The 18,824-nt window shown below is 45.6% G+C and overlaps 1 protein-coding gene across 1 annotated transcript in view; it reads right to left on the bottom strand.

The window, feature by feature from the left end:
• The window catches only part of LOC146179250 (calcium-activated chloride channel regulator 1-like), a 33,644-nt gene extending 18,321 nt beyond the window's left edge, over positions 1 to 15,323 (bottom strand). The window contains exons 1-4 of the mRNA XM_084578927.1: positions 14,871 to 15,323; positions 7,915 to 8,084; positions 5,921 to 6,218; positions 874 to 980 (exon numbers count right to left, since the gene is read on the bottom strand). Of these exons, the coding sequence (XP_084435053.1) occupies positions 874 to 980; positions 5,921 to 6,218; positions 7,915 to 8,070 (561 nt within the window). The 5' untranslated portion in view covers positions 8,071 to 8,084; positions 14,871 to 15,323. The remainder of the gene's footprint in view (positions 1 to 873; positions 981 to 5,920; positions 6,219 to 7,914; positions 8,085 to 14,870) is intronic.
• Positions 15,324 to 18,824: the final 3,501 nt, after the last annotated feature.

The raw sequence follows: 18,824 nt of genomic DNA, 5'->3' as shown, positions 1-18,824 counted from the left end.
CTAACTTAGGTGCCTGAGATTACGCTGACGTCGCCCGCATTAAGAACTTGCATGAGTAGCAGAATAGTCATAGCCACTGCGCCGTGGGCGTGCACTGTAGGCTTTACAACTTTTACTCATGTACATTTCTGATCTTGGTTTAAAATATTTTGTCACAAACCTTTCCGCTTCATTGTGCTCTTAGTTTTGATTAGATATTAGGGCACTTTATAGCGATATTTGGCTTTCAGAGCTGTGTCTGCATTAACCGGAAAACAACAAAAAGGTCATCTCTCCGCTTCAGCGTATTCTTAGTTCTGACGCGACATTTGGAAGGTTTATTGATGATCTTATGGTTTTTGGGCTGTATCATCATCCAGAATCATCTGGGAGAAGGCGGTTATATCAGAAAAGTAATCTTCGAGATAGACTAGTGTTCTTTCCAAACTCGAGTTTTAATGAAAGGTTCTTTATTTCAGGTAGCAAATTGTTTGCGACGCAAAACATTTACACTCGTATTTTTCCGCGACCAGCGTTTTATTTGTTAATGCAGTATATTTGAACATATCAGCAGACGTGGTTTGTTACAAGTGTAGTTTTAGTGTGTGTTCACGGTTTTCACTCCGAAATATATGTTATCAGTGCCTCTAAGACTGTCATCAGCAGACAGAAGAACGCTAGCACACTGCTTCTGCGTGATAATGACCTACTTCTAGGTGGATAACTGAGGCTGTTGATTCTTTATATTGAAAAAAAAAACACCTTATTCAAGATCGTACCAGGTTTGCCGCTCCCCTTTTGTATGCCGTCTTTCAGAAGGTCTTGTATGTGAATGTTTTCGCAACATTTTTATCACATACTTGGTTTCGTATCCACGTTTTTAACAGCACTCACCATGTTATTGTAGCAATAGGTGAGGGGAAATGTGTCGTCGTCCTGGCTTCCGTACTCGTCGAACACGCCATACCGGTAGTGGGCCCATTCGTGCACGAATACGTAGGCTGTAAGGATGAAATGGCGATGAAAAATGGTGGAATTAGCATGTAACTTACCGCAGTTGGTAGAACCTCTAATTAGTGTCATTTCTTCCTAAGGAATTTCATTTTTAGCCTTTAAGTTTCATATAACTGTCTCATGTGGCAAACTGCATTAATAAACAAATGGCAACAAGCTGCTGGGCAGCGAACTAGAGCGGTTAGGCTTATCGCCAGTGTCAGCATGACTGTTTTCAAAGTGCAGTAATCAAATAGAAAAACATTTATTGGTGACAGAATATGGCTAGCCCCCCTGGACTCTCCTGGCTCGCAGACTTAAGGGGAATGGGGATGGTGCCGTTTCAGATGCTGGCGCCTGAAGGTCTTGTGCCCCGGCTGCCTCTTCCTGCAAGCAGATGGTCAGAAGCTGGAGCTCAGGGTCCCAACTACGCAGCAAGGTAGTCCAGGTTGCTCTACTATTTACTTTGTGCGCTTCTTCGATAGAGAGTGAACATTCTAAAATTATGTGATCGAGGGTCCCTCTCTCATCACAGTTTTTGCATTTATCATCCTCGCGCGATTTTTCCTATTTGTTTTGCTTTTGCGCGGGCAGCGCTAGTGCGCATGAGTGAACAGCTGATCTTGGGGGCGGGTTGTTATCGGCGAAAAAACGAGAGTAGATAAGCGCGTCGAAATTAAGGCGCGGGGCCTTTTGGCCTGGCGGGGAGGCCAAAGCGGGGCGGCCAGCGAGCGTCACGGGCCACCCGGGCATGCACGGATGACGGAAAGACCGGAGGCACGAAGATGGAAGGAGTGCCTGTAGAAATGGCCTAGGCGTATTCGCGTGAGCTGTTGACACGAGAGAAGCAATGTCGCTTGGGCTGCAGCTAGTGCTTTGGCGCCATCGCTCGCCCTGTTCGCGCCGCAGTGTGTTTTGTTTGCCGCGGTGAAGCCCTGACCCTAGTTCGGTTTTATCCTTGGCAATGTATTGTCGTGCTGGTCGACATCATGTCTCCAGCGCAGTGGCGTTTCTTTTGTTTGTTCTTTTTATTAAATGCTTTTGCATTTGTCCGGAAATAAACCAGTGTTTTTAAGAGAGACTGGAACTAATTGGCACTCACCGGCGAGGCCATGGCTCGCGGACTCCTGTTCTGAAGGCGAGGCATTCAATACCTAAGCTGAAAACCGGGTGCGGCCACGTGTAGGTTTGCAATCGTCTCCAGGGGTGGGGGGAGGGCAGTCTGCGTTTCAATCTATAATGCTGCGTAATCTTTCCATATCGTTCTCTGCTCCCTTGGTCGCCAAAGTATGGTTTGATTTGGTTTGTGGGGTTTAACGTCCCAAAGCAACTCAGGCTATGAGAGACGCCGTAGTGGAGGACTCCGGAAATTTCGACCACCTGGGGTTCTTTAACGTGCACGTGCCAAAGTATGTTCTCGTTTCTAGGTGGTAGAGAACTCAAGCCAACTTGTGGAATGCTTTGTTCCCGGTGATGGCTGCGGGAGCCGATGTCCAAATTATCTGAACTTTCCTGGTCAACGTTCTCCGGTCTCCCCTTACTAAAATTTTCGATAGACGTTTTGCGGTGATCACTTATTACTTGTTGTGCTTCCGTTCATAAGCTAGCCAACGCTATCGCAACTTCGGCAGCTTCAATGCTCTGGTCGCGCAGGATGGCGGCTGCCACGGCGTAACCTCGGCCTTTGACGACAGCTGCCACCATGATGCCACCGCAACCTCCGGTGGCATCCACCTAGGCTATCGCACCTACCGACATTTATCCGGTTATAATTTCTAGAGCCTTGGCTTTGTTTTGCCTTCTGCAATTGTTGTGTTCCGCCGGATGCATGTCTTTTGACACGAGGGGAATTCCAACTTTGTACAGGATAACTCCTGCTGTCTCTGTTGCCCGGAGTATTTCGATTTGAGAGGTTCGCATGGCCTCAGCTAGTTCTGTAAATGATCTGCGCACTCCTAGAGCTAGCATCTCTTTCGTGGGTATGCATATGGATAGTCTTAGCACTTTTGCTGATGCATTTCCTCATTAGGGAATATATTTTTGCTGTTTCCGCAATTTTTAAATTACGGTACGGTGTGGCGTAGCTTATCCGGCTTACGACAGCTTTTCTTAAGCTACGTCTTCAGTTTTCTCTTTTATTCCTCAATCTTTATAGGCCACTAGCCTGATTAGACTCAGAGTCTGCATAATGTGACGCTCCGGCCTCTCTATATTCTCGACATTGCGACAATGCGACTGGAGGATCAGGCCTAGGATTCTCATTTGCTCAACCTTTCTTACGTGTGTACCGTCCACATTAATGTTTCTATCCGAGGTTGCATTGCCCCTTAGGTGCTTCGAACTATGTATAAAGATTTCGGAATTTTTGTAGTTGTAGGAGAACGGCTGATTGGGCAAGTTGGTGAACCATGATGGACAGTAATATGCGTACGCAACAAAGACGAGACAAAGAGGAGATGTTGACAACGACGGCTTAGATGATTGGCAGGCCAATGACGGTGGTTGGCCTGCCAATCCTCTCTTGGCCGCAAAGTAAAAATTTCGTCAGTGGCGATTTGAAGCAGATTTAGTCGAGCGGCTGCCCCGGTTGACCCATAGCGTGTTATCGTAGGCGTACATATTAAATTACAGTACCTCAAGCTTTGCTACTTTGCCGAGTTCTGTCATGGTCACGTTGAAAACTAGAAGGAGCAGCAGAGACGCCTGTGATGTGCTCTGGCGTCCTAGTTCAATCGTGGGGGGAGATTCTGAAGGTTGAAATCTCAAGCGAGCAGTTCTGCCCGTCAAGAAATTCCTGGTGTACGTGTGTGTTTTGGTACATACGTCTAACTTGTTCAGTCCTTCTAGCATTGCCTCATGTTTCCCATTATCATGAGCTTTCGTGAGATCTAGGTCCAAGTTTGTCTGTGCGTCCTTTGATTTTGAGTCTATTATATTTATATCGCGTTTAATTTGGAGCATGTCGTCCTGCGTACAAAGGTGAGGTCTGAAGCCGCTCATCTCATTCGGCCACAGTCTGTTCCGCCCCATGAACCCTATTAGTCCGGTTTGGAAAAGCGTGTTCACTCAATCTCCCTACGTAGGAGGTTAGGAAGGTTAGTTCTAAATTTGCCAGTTTGGGAGGCCTCCCAGATTCTGGTATTAGAATGATTTTTGCTGTTTTCCACTGCTGTGGCAGCTCGCTTTTTTCCCAGCATTCCTGCATACACTCCGTTATGTGCCTAATGGAGTCGCCGTCTTGGTTTCTTCACGTTTTGTTCTTTACCCCGTCTGGTCCAGAATTCGTTTTGAGTCTCACGGTTCCTGCCCTCATCTCAACCTCCGTGATGTTTGCTGCTTCGCTGGCCATTCTGTTGTAATCGGGGAGGGATGTAGGCGAGGCATCTCCCACGTATGTTTCTATTACGTTTTCATGAAGTCCTCGTCGTCTTCATCATACGCGCGCCTAGTATTTGCTAGCCTTATGTCACATGGTGTCTTATACTTTTCCGGGCCTAACAGGTTGCGAAAGATGTTCCATGTTTTAGAGAGAATCGTATTTCTCTCCACTTCATCGCCCTTATTATGTGAGTTTTGCTCACATAGTTTGCAAGTGTAGTTGAGGGTTCAACAGAATCGTGTCTGTCGAGGGGCAGACATAGTGGCCGAATAAAACGTACACTCGTCAAATACCGAAAAAAACATGATAGAAAAACAGCGCAAAAGACGTGCACGGAGGAGAAGAACGGACAGGACAAGCGCTTGTCCTGTCCGTTCTTCTCCTCCGTGCACGTCTTTTGCGCTGTTTTTCTATCATGTCACCATACCAACTCGCCCAGATGTCTCTTCTTTTACCGAAAAAAAAATGCTTTAAACATGACGTTTCGGGACACCTACGGGTCTCTTGATCACAGTGAAAGAATGTGTGAAATGGGCTGCCTTTCATATATGAGGCGACCCATTTAGTTTTTTTTTTTAATATTACACCTTACATTACAAGCCCGGGAAGAGCTTCTGTATAAAATTACAATTAAACTGAAGTGAATTTTACTATAATCCTGGAGAGCAATTTTAGCACAACCTCTTAGTGCACTGGTCGTGCCCATTGAGTTGGAGCAATGAATAATTAACGTGCCAAGAAAAAGATCTGGAAGTAATTTAAATCTTCTCGCTCTTAAATGTGATTAAAAACACACAAACGTATAGAATACACTGTTTCAAGATATAACTATTTTAGTTATAAGCTGTCGTCAAAGTATTCTGCAAAGCCGTTAATTGCGCTAGGTCGTCTCCGCAACAGGCTTGCTCTGCAACACTCTTCTTGAAAGCAAGGTGGAAACCAAGTTGTCGACTCCTATCAATATGTACAAGACATTGCTTATTTTGTTTTGTTTTTCATTGTAAACTTCAGCAAGGAAAATTTGCTTCGTTAGTATTGGAAGCTAGCGCATGTGATGCCTTGGCTAACGTCTCCCCTTTCAGTTTTTTTTTTTTCGGTCTCCAGCTTCTGCTGATTGACGCTTTCATAGCCTATATAAGCTTTCACTGTTTTCACGAATCACGAATATGTGCGTGGGTACTAACAATCTGGCAGCGGACGACTCAAGGTGATCGTTTATTAGCTGGCAGCTTAAAAATGGTGCCGTTCGTTTGTCCAATAATCAAAATGCGGTCCGTATTCCGAGTCTGCGTCGTTATCGAAAGTGCCGCTATGTCCCTGACATGGAATCATGTTATTGATGGAAATGCCAGAACCTGAAGTCGCCACCAGTTCGTTTTGTGGCGGCAACGTCCGACATCGACATTTCCACCAATGAGATTTATTCAATTTAAGTGAGATACCGATAACGACGCAAGCTCAGAATACGGACCCTGCCTCCGTTTCGTAAGAAAGGCACCATGCAACCTCACCGGCTTTCAAAAAAAAAAAAAGAAACCTTTTGGCTTCTTTGGCTAAACACAAGAGTACCTGGATTAATGTACTTCGCCATGGTCGATGCCTTCAGTTCCGCGATGAATGCAGGGGGAATCTGTATAAAATCTCCCGGCTGGCCGCAGAGCCGCGACTGTTTCGTGAACGGCCGGTCTTCGTGAGCTGACGCTGGAAGCTCAAAGCGGACGTCGCTCTTTTTGTAGGAATTTCCAGACACGAGTCTCGCACTGCTTCTCTTGGGCCACGTGTACGGGAAGTGGATGGTCACGTGTTTGAAGAACACACGTCCGTTCGTTGCCCGGTGCAGGAATTCGGACGAAGATTGAAGCAGGACCTATGGGTGGCGATACACCATTTCTGCCATTCACTCAGGTGTGCTTATATTATATATTACCCGCAGAAGTTGCTCCTACACGTAAGCATTGCTACGGACACATTGAGAAGTTCTTCGTGTTAGCTTAATACAGCTGACAGAGCGCGAAAAGATAGGCAAAAGGTAGGAGACGAAGAACTGTCATTTTATTTCGGTCATAATCAGCATGCTAATAGCGGGCCGCAGTAAAGTCGGCACTACCAAAAATGAAAAAAAATAAATAATTTTAACTACTTCTTACTGCGGAAAATATCCGTTTGACGTCTAAGATGTTTCGCATAACTGCATGGCTGGTCAAGCAAGACCAGGAACGTCATTCGACAAAAACTATGAACACAACGACGCAGTTTCACAACAACGCTTACTCCAGCAAGCATATTGGGAAACTGCGTAGGCAGTGTTTTTTTTTTTTTAATGTATCCATTAAAACTGACTGAAGCCTTTGGAGTTGTAATGGGCCCTGCATAATAATCGTTTGCAGATTTAGCTGCCAACAAGTAACATGTCGCATTCCGAAGCGTGCTGTTCTGCATATAAATATAAAGACACTGTTGTTTTTAGTCTTTAGTAGTTAAGATTCTACTTCATTCTAATATAAACTATCTATATATGAGTTCTTACTTTAAATATTATACTCGCCTTTACGAGCGTTCTGCCTTGCTGAGCTCTTTCTATTGATTTCATTCAACGTTTTGTTTTGTTTCCATATCGTGCTGCTGTAACGTATGTATTCCATAACACTTTTGAATATCATGGTCGAATTTTTAATGAAGTTCTGAAATTTGCTGTTTGCTCCTGCTATGTTGCGTACGGGTTTCCTTGGCCTTTGTCAAGCTCTTTGTGTACAGCTTTTAGCCCAGGCGGCCATTTACTTGTTAGAAAATATAATTTGATTTGATTTGATATACCTCCACCATCTCTATCTTCTACCCATGTTTCTTAGATGTCTATATCTGGATAAGCTAATGCGAGTCTCTCATTCACAGCCCTGTGAGCACCTTTGCCTGCCGCGACTTGAGCCATGTAAGCCTTACAGCCCTGGGCGTCGCATCGTGCAGTGTCCTTAACAGCCTCATTTGCGATCTATTTATCCTTTTCCAGCTTTTAAAATACAATCGCCAGGATAGCAATTCCTAAGAAGTTGGAGATGGTCGAGCTGAAAACACTTTAAGCCTCCCCTGCCAATCAAAAACATGTTCCTAGAAGTAGGTACGTAGCCACATAGGAAGGCACCTCCCAATTATTTTAAGAAACTTTTTGCGTTTCTACTAAAATCTATCAAAATAACAGCAACGTGACGCAAGAATGTTTAATTCCGACGGTTATTTAGAACGCGGGTTGCAATGAACGCGCTCTAAAGATAATCAACAATGAAGACCAGTTTACCGCACGCGGTTACTTCTGCGTCCTATATTCATCACGATGGCGAAGCTTGTAATGGTTACATGCACGAAGGTTGTCGGAAAAAAAGCACAGGTGATGTAGTGCTGTACAACTTATGTTTCTTTCACTTCATTCTGCACTGAGTACGAAACATTTGCAATGACAGACAGAAAAGGACAGGTAATACTACCCAGAAACTTTGGTACGAACACTGGGCGTGATACGCCGGGCCGATGTAGCGAAATGAAAAGTGAAAGTTAGTTTCATTTCATACCTTAATGTTATCGACGATAGTCTCATTGTAGGCGACGTCTTTATGGATAGCGATCAACAGGTCTTTGTAGCCGCCGTCTGCCGGGTCGATCTCCAGCGAAGCCACATTTATCAGCAGGAAGCAGAACACAGCTGCTACTGGCAACCGGCCATCCATTATCTCTTTGTACGCTGCGAAAGGGTACACATAAAGCATGAATACCTTGGCGATGTGCGTACCAGCGAGAATAGTGTATGTGGTGGCAGTCGAAAGTTTTGTTGAGCAGTGTCTTTTAGCATTTCGTTGCATGATCATAGTGAGATTGTAGTGCAGGAGAAGGAGATGACACAAGAAGAAACAAACATGAGCTCTAACCTTCGACAAAGTTTATTAGTGCGAGAGCGCTTATTCGAATGGTCGGGGCCTATCAAAATCGTATAACGCGTATGCCGTCGCTCTGATTAGATAAGGTTTTCGTGAGGTCAGAAACACGCGACCTCGCGCGTGTAATTCAAACTCAGTCCGCTGTACCGGCTCCAACAAGGAGTCTCTCCTACAAGTCTTTAAAGCTCGCCAGACAACAGGGACCGATGGACCTTCTCAGTCATCACACACCAAGGCCCAATATTGGGAGTCTGTTGGCAATATCCCGCCCTACACACGCACATTGCCAACAATGTGTGTGTGTAGTGTGCATTCCGTTGGCAAAGTTCGGCCCTACGCACACATACCGCATTGCACGCAAACTGCAATATTGGACATATGGTTCGTGCCGCCTGAGATATATAACTGACCACTGCTTGACTCTTATCTCTTGTAGTAATTTTACGCAAAGAAACTATCGGCATAGATTCACACTGGCGCGAGTCAGGGTACTCGGTTTCAGTAGTCGAGCGTCGTAGCCACTTAGCCACCACGGCCTTTTTTTTTTCACTAATTAAACCAGTTTAAAATATTGTTAAACTTCCTATATTTCATGCTGTGGCCCTCATATGACACCATAAATAGGAATACATTTATGGCCACCGCTATCAAGAGCGCCACTGTACCACAACCAATTGGCAAGGGCTGTGGATACACCATCGCTATATCACGCGCCGGCCACCAGATGGCGCAACATGTAATGCTGGAACTGCAGCGCGCAAGGTTAATAACTACAAAAAATTTAGGCAGCCACGCTTTCACCCGACTTTCGAATCCTAGCCAATATTCTCAGCGTCTTTAAGTGTTCCTCATATGACACCGTCAATACAAGTAACATACACCTTCTGCAGAGGAGCCCTACGTCCGCGTGCTCCATTGCTGTTCGTTTTTCGAACCTTACGCAATGTGACGAGTTTCTTTGGAGCCGAAAACACGACGGATGTATTCGCTCGTTGCCCAGTTCATTTAGATACTGAGTTCTTTTACACTTTGCAATTGAATCAATTGAGCTGGTTTTGGCGGACACATATGCAAGCTCAAGGCATACAAACTTGGCACACTCGCTACTGTTAGAATTTGTAGCGCGACCAACTTAAATGAAATTTTCACAAGAGCCGAAGCAGAAAGAGTCAGTGGTCTTGTGGTAGACCATTCACCTTGCATATCATAGGCGTCAATGATGCGATACCTAAGACCATGCACCGGGCGCACATTGCTTTTCGAATGAATACTGAGATATGAGACCTTCTTTAATTTAAATCTTAACCTTATAGATCTAAAATGTTTTTTTCTACACAGAATCCGACCTTGTCGGTGCTGTGGGCGGAAAAATATGGGCATTGCTCTAGCAGGAGGGAGTTTGCACTCGGGTGGCTTATCACAGACTGATGACGTCACGAGACCGGATGGCATGAAAGGAGTTGCCAAATCGAACTCCGCTTTTGAGGTAGGTCGGTGCGATGGGAATTGACTCCATGAGAGCCTTGGAACATGTGTCAAGCATGCTATTTTTAGGCCATGCAGCCACTTCCTTACCGCTTGGTTCAAGCGGGACTTTTTTGTTTACGTCGCTTGGCCTTCCATATATAGAGGCAGCGTAAGACTGTATGGTAACGATTATTTGTGAAATAGTTGAGACGTATACAAAGAATCAGAAAGCAAGTGAGCAAAAATACACATACGCGAACGAGGATCCTCAAGAGGAGACACAGACGGTAGCGAAGAAATCTAACACGCTATAACCTTACAAGCTGAGCTGAAGGGTTTCTCTGCATTTTTCTCGTTCGCGTTCTCGAAAAGATGCGTAATTATCGTCACCATCGTTATAATTTTAGGTCATGTCATTCAAGTGAGCCTGATAGCTATCACTGTTTATATTACATAAGAAGCGCATGAGAAATATGGTTGGGCTCATGTGGGCTTTAAAACAGAATGAGACTGGCCTCAAAGGGAAGGCGGCAACTATTTTCGTCAGGTCTCATTAAAAGAGGGCATCAAGTAAGGCTTTTTAGCTAGGTGTATGGTGGGCGTATGTTGCTCGCTTCATAAACTTTGTACTCTCCTAGAGCCCTCGCATGAGAAAGCTAAAATTTTATTCATTAACTACTTATTAATTTTCGATGTGGAGCGCCTGAACACAACACCCCCCCCCCCCCCCCCCGAGTTGGGTTTAAGATTGGGTCCAGCTATGTCGCCAGTGGCCATTGGGAAAGTGGCAAAAACAATTCCAGCAAAACGGGAATGTAGGAGTTGAATAAATAGAAATGTTCTAATCACCCTGATGTAAAAATATTTCAGGGCTGAAAAGCTCACTTAATGCAATGGCGTAGGCTGTTTCGCGGAAGCCATTCTGTCTCCATTTTTTCACCCGGTATTATAAGGGCCATTTTCGCGCTGCCTATCGCAGCTCATGTAACGCTACATCTCTGGTTAAGAAACGTAAACTTTCCTCAAAAAGAATATTCCTGGTTCGTCAAGAAACAACGAGGGTATTGGAGCTCCGCCCTTAAATGCTTGACGGCACAGACTCACGTTACAGATCCAGGTTTGCGTACATGAATTTTGTTATGTGCTAAATCCCTAAAAATCCACTTGTCCATGGAATTACATAAAAAGTTTGAGGGTGCGAACTGATTTCGATGAACAATTCCTAAAACGCACTGCGTCCCCAGAACGGGATTTAGCTACCCTGCTGTAGCATTTGGGCACAGCCTCCTATGAATACTCCAATATATGAAAGAACCCAACAAACGTCATAACTGCAGAGCTTTTGAAGGTAATCAATAATGCAAAGTGTCCGATATCAGGAAGTTTATATGGAAGACATCGAGCATGCTCTTAAGAATGGTGGAAGTCTTAAAGCGGTGAAGAATAAATTAGGCATTGCGAAATTCAGATTTAAGCACTAAGGTACAAGGCGGTAATTCTGGTGCATAATATGGACAAGACAATCAAAATACTCGAGGAATTATATACTGACCTATACAGCAGCAGAAGTAGGCAAGACAATAATTAGATTGACAGTAGCGAAGAGCAGCAATCAGACGTTCCGCCAGGAACGAAGGAGAAGTTTAAGAAAGCTTTAGAAGCTACGAAAAGGCAAAAAGCAGCTTCGGAGGATCTGCTCATTGCAGATGTGTTGACGGCGGAGAATACGCAATGCCTGATGACATAGACGGTACGAGAAGTTTGGAAGAGCGGTAACATTATCTTAATACCAAGAAATGGGACGTTGAGCACTCGAAACATTACAGACCAATGAGCTTAATATCCGCTAAGTACAGGGTATTCACTAATTTAATCTCTAATATAATCAGGGCAACCTCAGACTTCAATCAATCGAAAGATCGAGCAGGTTCTCAGAGAGGGAACTCTACCATCAGTCATATCCATACTATCAACCGGGTGTAAAAAATGCTTGGAATATAAGCCGCATCTATACATAGCATTCATTGGTTGCGGAAAAATGGTCGTGCTGAAAATCGCAACAGCCAAGCAAGCATTCTGAAATCATGGCGTAGAGTATGTGAAAGTACCGGAAAATATCTATAGGGGCTGCGCAGCACACGCAGTTGCGCATAAAGAAAGTAATAAAATTCCAATAAAGAAAGGTGTTAGGCAAGGAGACATGATATTCACAATACTGTTCACACCTTGCTCAGCGGAAGTATTGAGAGAATTCGAACGGGATCAAATTGAGATAACGGTTGATGGAGAATATCTCAGCAATCTGCGATTCGCCGATGATACTGCCTTGCTATAGCTATATTAGGGGACAAAGTGGAATTAATTATTAACAATCTAGACAGCAAAAAAATAAATAAAAGGTAGGCCCAAATATTATTATGCTAACGTAACGTTTAACAGCCTAAGAAAGGAACACATATTTACAATAGATAGAAGCACCGCATGTGGTAGGAGGATGACTTCTTAGGACAGATAGTAAGCGCAGATTTATACCACGAAAAAATTATATCTAAGGGAATAAGATTGGGGCGGAGCGCATCTGGCAGGTACTCGCAGATTATGACCAGCAGCTTATCGGCACCGCTCAAAAGGATAGTGTATAAAACTTGAACCTCACCGGTGCTTATCAATAGGCTGTAACTTGGAGTGTAACGAAATAAAGGTTCTACTTATCTGAGGACAACGCTAATATCTACGGGACCTAAAATGGCATGCGAGTAACGTTAAGCTATAGGAAGCCTATAGACTGTTTCAGAGACATAACTCGACCTAAAGACATTCCAGCCAAATCAGAGTTGACAGGGGTAGGAAATGTATTGCGAAGAGATTTTAACCAATGACCGCTAAGGGCAACAAATTAGATTCAAAGGGAAGGAGAGGTCTAGCAAAGGGCGAAACAAAGTTAAATGGACGGATGAGGTTACGTTTACAGGGTTCAATTGGATGCAGCTATGGCACAGGACCGGGTCAATTGGAAGAATATGAGAGAGGCCTCCGCCCTGTGTTGGTAATAGTCCAGCAGATGATGATGATGACATTTATAATCATTTAATTTGTGCTTCCATTACGTCCCGCATACTTATTCGCGTAGAGCCGTAAGCCACGACAATCTGTGACGGACTATCGACGTAGGCACAAAGTCCCGCTTTAGCCAAGCCATATGAATGTGATTGCGTGGCCTAAGGGTATGCGATGTCTTTCTCGAGGTCCAGACGTCAGAAGTTCGACTCTATGCACTCCTTCCATGTTATGTTGTCTCCCAACATCGCACAACCAGCCAACAATGCGTTACCAGTCGTATCAATTTCAAACTACCACTTGTCAGAGAGATTAATCGCTTAGTATTGCGCCAACGCTCACGCCTGATTTTCGAAAGATTGTAGAGTAATATGACGAAGTCGGTTAAATAAATTTGGCTAAACAGGAGTCGAATCAAATCAAACAGGTTTGTTTTATCCTTCCGGCTGTCATTCAGCTTCTAGATGACGCTAAAATAAAGTTTTGGTTTAGTTCGGTTTCGCTTCTGGACAAAAGTACGGCTTGCAGTTCTGATTAAGGGTTCAGCTCTAATTAAAATTCAGCACCTGGTCAGACACAAATATTTATGAAATGATTTCGATTAACAGGAACTTTAGGACGTCTAGGGTCGCCAACACGTTACCCAAACAGGAGCATTTCGGAAGAAAGAGGGGCAGTTGCATTTTATTTTAGTTACAACTAACACAGGGCGATTGAAATGAAATTGAAATAATATTTCATGAAGCAAGCAAATAGAGCACTTCTGATTGAAGCTGTCTCGAAATAACATGACGGCAGCCATGTTTTTTTTCCCTGCGCGTGCCTGCTTTCTCCCACTGTCTGGAAATCATTATAAGCGTCTCAACATTCAATGTGTCTTTAATCTAAAGCGTATGTTTCATTCGAGGGATATACAGAGATGGGTGCCAGAATTGGAGCATTCACTTGTATAACACTTCGTACGCAAAAATAATGAAACTTTTCGTCTTTCGAACTTAATAAAAGTTCATTTTTTAACATATACCTTTCAAACTCTGGTGCAGAAAAACTCAGCTTGCTCTGTGCGCATTCCTCGATGCCGTGCTTTTTATTCGTGACTCAGAAGGGGTACTGCTGATCCTTGCTCTAAGGCAGTCAGATGACCCTTGATAACATTGTGATCTATGCAACCTCCGTGATAAATCAGCATAAATGACTACTATCGAATATCTACGCACTCATTCGTATTCACGCCCATGGTACCCATACTTGCGTACAAGCAAACAGTTGCCATGACGGGAAAATGGTTTTAAAACGCAGTATCTTTTGCCAGCAAACATGTCACACATGTGCAGAGAAAGAAAACGAGGACTCAGCCGAATCTTTCCTAAAAAATGTGCCGATCGGCTGAGAGAACGCAATACTTACTTCCGTATACATATTCAACCGGATAGTGTCATGTTTCAGCAGCGCGGCCTTTTCTCATTAACATCGGTCATACCGACGCAGCTCTATACGCCATTGCGCGGAAGTTGTATCGGTGGAGAATTGCAAAATCATTTCCATAAGGGAACCTACCCTTCGAGCCTATAGCTTATTACGTTATTCATAGCATCACTCATGTTAGCGTTATTTAAAACTCCATATTCCGGCATTAAAACAAGATAATATTTAGTTGTCCAAACCTATGGCCTAAACTGAAAAAAGAGAAACAGGCTCTCTGGCCAAATGGCACATATTATGTTGCGGCATGAAAAGGAAAAAAAAAATAAAGAGCCTCTGCCCGTGCCGCATAGTAAGTAGATAAACCTGAAAGGGCATTTTTTATCAAGTTGTTTTGTGATTTTGGGGGCTCACCTGATCCATGAAGGTGAAAATCAGAGCGCCAGATGACAGATTGTGAGGTTCGTTTCTTTAAATCTTCTGGCCACCTTGTTCTGTGGCTTATTCAGAGACAGCAATCTAAATAGATGACCATACCGACCTATCTAACGATGATACGAGGAATACTTTTATGTATACACATTGACGGGACGAGAGTAGGACAAGCAAGTAGGACGAAGACTAAACAATAAATTGTCTATAGTCACCAGTTCGTTGGGTGGAGAAGCCGGTGCAGACGCTTCGGATGGTCAGAGTTTTGCGGGGTCGGTGCAGTAAGGCCTCGGTAAGCCCAGCGGAAGGCCAGGCCACCGGACGGGGCCCAGTAGAGGCAAGAGGCCTCGGGTTGCCTTTCTACAGCCGATGCGTCAGGCCTCCCCGACGTGCCTGGGCTCCGCACGGCGCCGAAAGCTCGTGCCAGCGAAGAGCTGGCGCTGTGGCACTCCCGGGCCCGACCACCGTTCCGAGCTTCGTGGACAACAGGAGAACAGGACAGGATACGGCCGGCAGGCCCCAGGTCTGGATCCCCGGGTCAGGCCTGGCAGAAGACACACCGCTCCAAGCTCCTTGGACAGCCGATCGGCTCCCCTGCTCGCCTGTTCTCTCCTGCTCGTGCCTCGCGCTCCTCGAGCCAACCTCCACGTTTTCTTCTTCTTCTTTTTCCAAACGTGGTTTTCTTTCTTCGTCTTTTATCAAATTATTACATGTTCTTCACACAGATCTGCGCGCCTGCGAAGCGATTTTTCGAATATTTTATATAAAAATCTAATGCCTTCTATATCGAACTCATTTTCATATTCATATGAAAATGAGTTCAGTTTTATATTCAGTCCATCATTCGCAGCATCAACTTGCGACGACTTTTAGATAGCTTAACATAATGTACTTGTTAGAATTTTATATTTGCGGACTAAATGTTTACAAGGATATAATTATGGTTCATCTGCAAAGCAATAAGCAGCGTAGCGGAAGCGACGAGCTCTGTTCAAAAGCAGGCACAACTGCGCTGCTCACACGCGGTCACGGGCGAATCTGGCTAGTTGGGAAATTGATCCCGCTCAGTTTGCAGCTTTAACTTTGCAGCAAACCTCTTGTGAGACTGCATTTAGTAACAGGTCCACTCGTTTTCGAGTAAAGCATTGCTTTAGCTGAATTCTTCACTTCAACGTCGGGTAATCTTTCTCCATACGTCTTAATTTGCTGTTATTAATTTTTTTTTTTTAATTTTGACAGTAGTCATTCATACGTACTTTCTACCCTTCTATCCGGTGATATATATGTGGGTGGTCTCTTCTGTAGGAATCAACTATCTGCAAATAACCCCAATCGGACAAAATGAGTCACAGAATTTCTGCTTCAGCATCACTCATTGCACCCTGCGGTTGTTCACGTTAAGGCTGGTTTACTGCCAACCATGGCCATACCAAATAATTCCTGCCGCTCGTGTTCTGTTACTGTTCCAAAAGACAGCCGACTATCTCCAGCCGCATACGCTTAATTCTAGTTTTCATGCAATTGCGAAAGGCAACACTAACATATATTATGGTGAGGCTACCCCCCAAAAAATATAAAATAATATGCCTTTACAGTAACAGTCGTTTTTTTCTGCGGACGCTGTACCCAAATAAGCTTGCTTGTAGCGAAGTGTCCTCTGGCTTCCGGATTGATCTTGCCAGCGCAGATAAATAGGATAGGATAGGATAGGAAATACGTTAGTTTCTCTACGAGGGTCTTGTGCTAGTAGCGGAAGAGTTCCATCTTCCGTCTTCTCACAGGGTCGGTGCCCCTATTCCAGGGCTCCGCTGAGCTTCGCTGCTCGCTGGGCGTGCTGGATTAAACCTAGTTGGCAATCCAAATCGCCGCTGGAGAGCCGGCTCTCCCACTGTTCCGCACTCGGGTCTTTACGAAAGCTGTCGTTATTTTTACATTGCCACGTGATGTGGTATAGCGAAGGTTTGCTACCACACCATGGGCAGATGTCTCGATATTGTGACGGGTAAATTTTGCTCAGGGTATGCAGGTTAGGGAATGTTCCTGTCTGCAGTCTTCGCCAGTACACGGCCTCTTGTTGTTTTAGATCCCGATGAGGCGGCGGATAGCGGATCCGTACCCCCTTATAGTAGTTAAGAATGTCGGAGTACGTAGGGCCGACAAGCTCGGGTAGATCGTCCGATTGGGAGGAAGCTCGGCTCGTGTACCCTCGAGCTACCTGATCGGCGCGTTCGTTCCCCGCTATGCCGGTGTGTCCTGGCACCCAGTAGATGTTGTGTTTGACTTTTGATGGGGTCGTGCTATGGAGGAGCCTGAGGGCGGCGCGACCTATGCGGCCGTTCATGTAGTTACGGCACGCTTCTCTAGAATCTGTAAGAATGGTAAGGGACGTGTTGCATCGATACCCGGCTACCACCGAAAGAGCAACGGCCAGCTCCTCCCCTTCGGTTACCGTGCATTCCCTGACTGAGGCGCTAGCTAGTTCCTTTAGGTTGGAATGAATAGCTACCTCCACGGCGCTATTATGTGAGCTTCCTGTATACGAAGCCGCGTCCGTGTATACCGTGGTGGATCTTGTAGCTAAATTTAGTTGTACATACTTCGCCCGGGCTGCTCTACGGGCCACATGCAAGTTGGGGTCCATGTTCCGGGGAAGGGAGCTAACCTTTAGCGTCTGGCGAATTGCATCCGGTATGCTCGCAGTACGGTTCTCGATTTCCGCAGTTGCACCTAGCCCCAGTCGCCTAAGAAGCGAGCGCCCCGTAGGAGTATGCTGGAGCCTGGCTATCTGCGTGACCAGTTGGGCTTCTTTGATCTCTTCGAAGGTGTTGTGAACGCCAAGAGCTAGCAGTTTTGCGTTAGAGGTGTTCATTGGTAGGTGCAGGGCTGTCTTGTAAGCTTTGCGGATGATGATATCTGCACTTTCCACTTCTCCTTTGTTGAGGTTGAAATACGGGAGGGCGTAGCCTACGCGACTGAGTACCAGGCTCTGAACGAGGCGCAGGGTATCCCCCTCTCGCATACCGCTCCGCTTCTGCGACACACGCGTGATCATCCTGGCGACCTGAGTGGTCGATTGCTTGAGAAGGCCGAGCGTATGGCTGCATCGCTGATTGTTCTGAAGCCACATTCCTAAGACTCGTATCTTGTCTCGTTCGGGAAGTAGCTTTCCTTCGAGGGAGACATTGAGGGTCCCTTCTTTGTGTTTCCCTTTGTGAACTCGCAAGAGTTCGGATTTTTCTGTGGAGCAGGCGAGACCTCGTGCATGGACATATTCTTCTACGCAGGTAGCCGCTGCTTGCAGCCGTTCTTCTTTCTGGCCGAGCGATCCGGAGGTAACCCAAACCGTGAAGTCGTCAACGTACATGGCGTGCTGTATGCCTTCGATCTTCTCAAGTTGTCTAGCGAGTCCGATCATAGCCACATTAAAAAGTAGTGGCGAGATGACGGACCCTTGAGGTGTGCCTTTGTTGGGGGTCGAGAATTTATCGCTGCGAAGGTCTCCGAGCCCAACCGTTGCAGTTCGGTTGGAAAGAAAGGCCTTCACGTAGCTGTGAATCTTCTCGCCACAGTGGAGGTTGTCGAGTCCTTCCATTACAGCCGCATGGCTAACGTTGTCAAAGGCCCCTTTAATATCAAGGGCCATGACCGCGTTCTCGCCAGCGCTCGGGACATTGGTAAGGACTTCCTCTTTGAGTTGTATGAGGACGTCCTGCGTGGAGAGGTGAGCTCGGAAGCCGAACATGCTGTGGGGGTACAGGTCTTCATCCTCCATGTAATTTTGGAGCCTCCGAGTAACGACACGCTCGTAGAGCTTGCCTAGACAGGAGGTGAGTTAGATAGGTCGGAGGTTTTCGATCTGGAGTTTCTTACCCGGTTTTGGGATCATTACGACCTCTGCATGCTTCCACTCTTCAGGAACCGTTCCTGCGGCCCAGTGCCCGTTAAAGAAGGTTGTCAATTGGTCGACTGCCCCGTCGCTGAGGTTGCGTATGAGTGCATTATGGATCTTGTCTGCACCCGCCGCCGTGTTGCGCGTGCATACCTTTATGGCAGCGAACACTTCTTCCCTGGTGATCGGTCTGTCCAGGTGGGTGTTCGGTCTTCCCAAGTATGGTTTCGGGTATGCTGCAGGCAAGGTCGTGCCGTAGCATTTCTCTTTTACTTTATCT

This window comes from Amblyomma maculatum, chromosome 9 (genome assembly GCF_055883805.1).
Source record: "Amblyomma maculatum isolate TAMU_Amacu chromosome 9, ASM5588380v1, whole genome shotgun sequence".
Taxonomy (NCBI): domain Eukaryota; kingdom Metazoa; phylum Arthropoda; class Arachnida; order Ixodida; family Ixodidae; genus Amblyomma; species Amblyomma maculatum.
The sequence above is the reverse complement of the archived record's forward strand: the minus strand, read 5'-3'. Positions and strand labels throughout refer to the sequence as shown.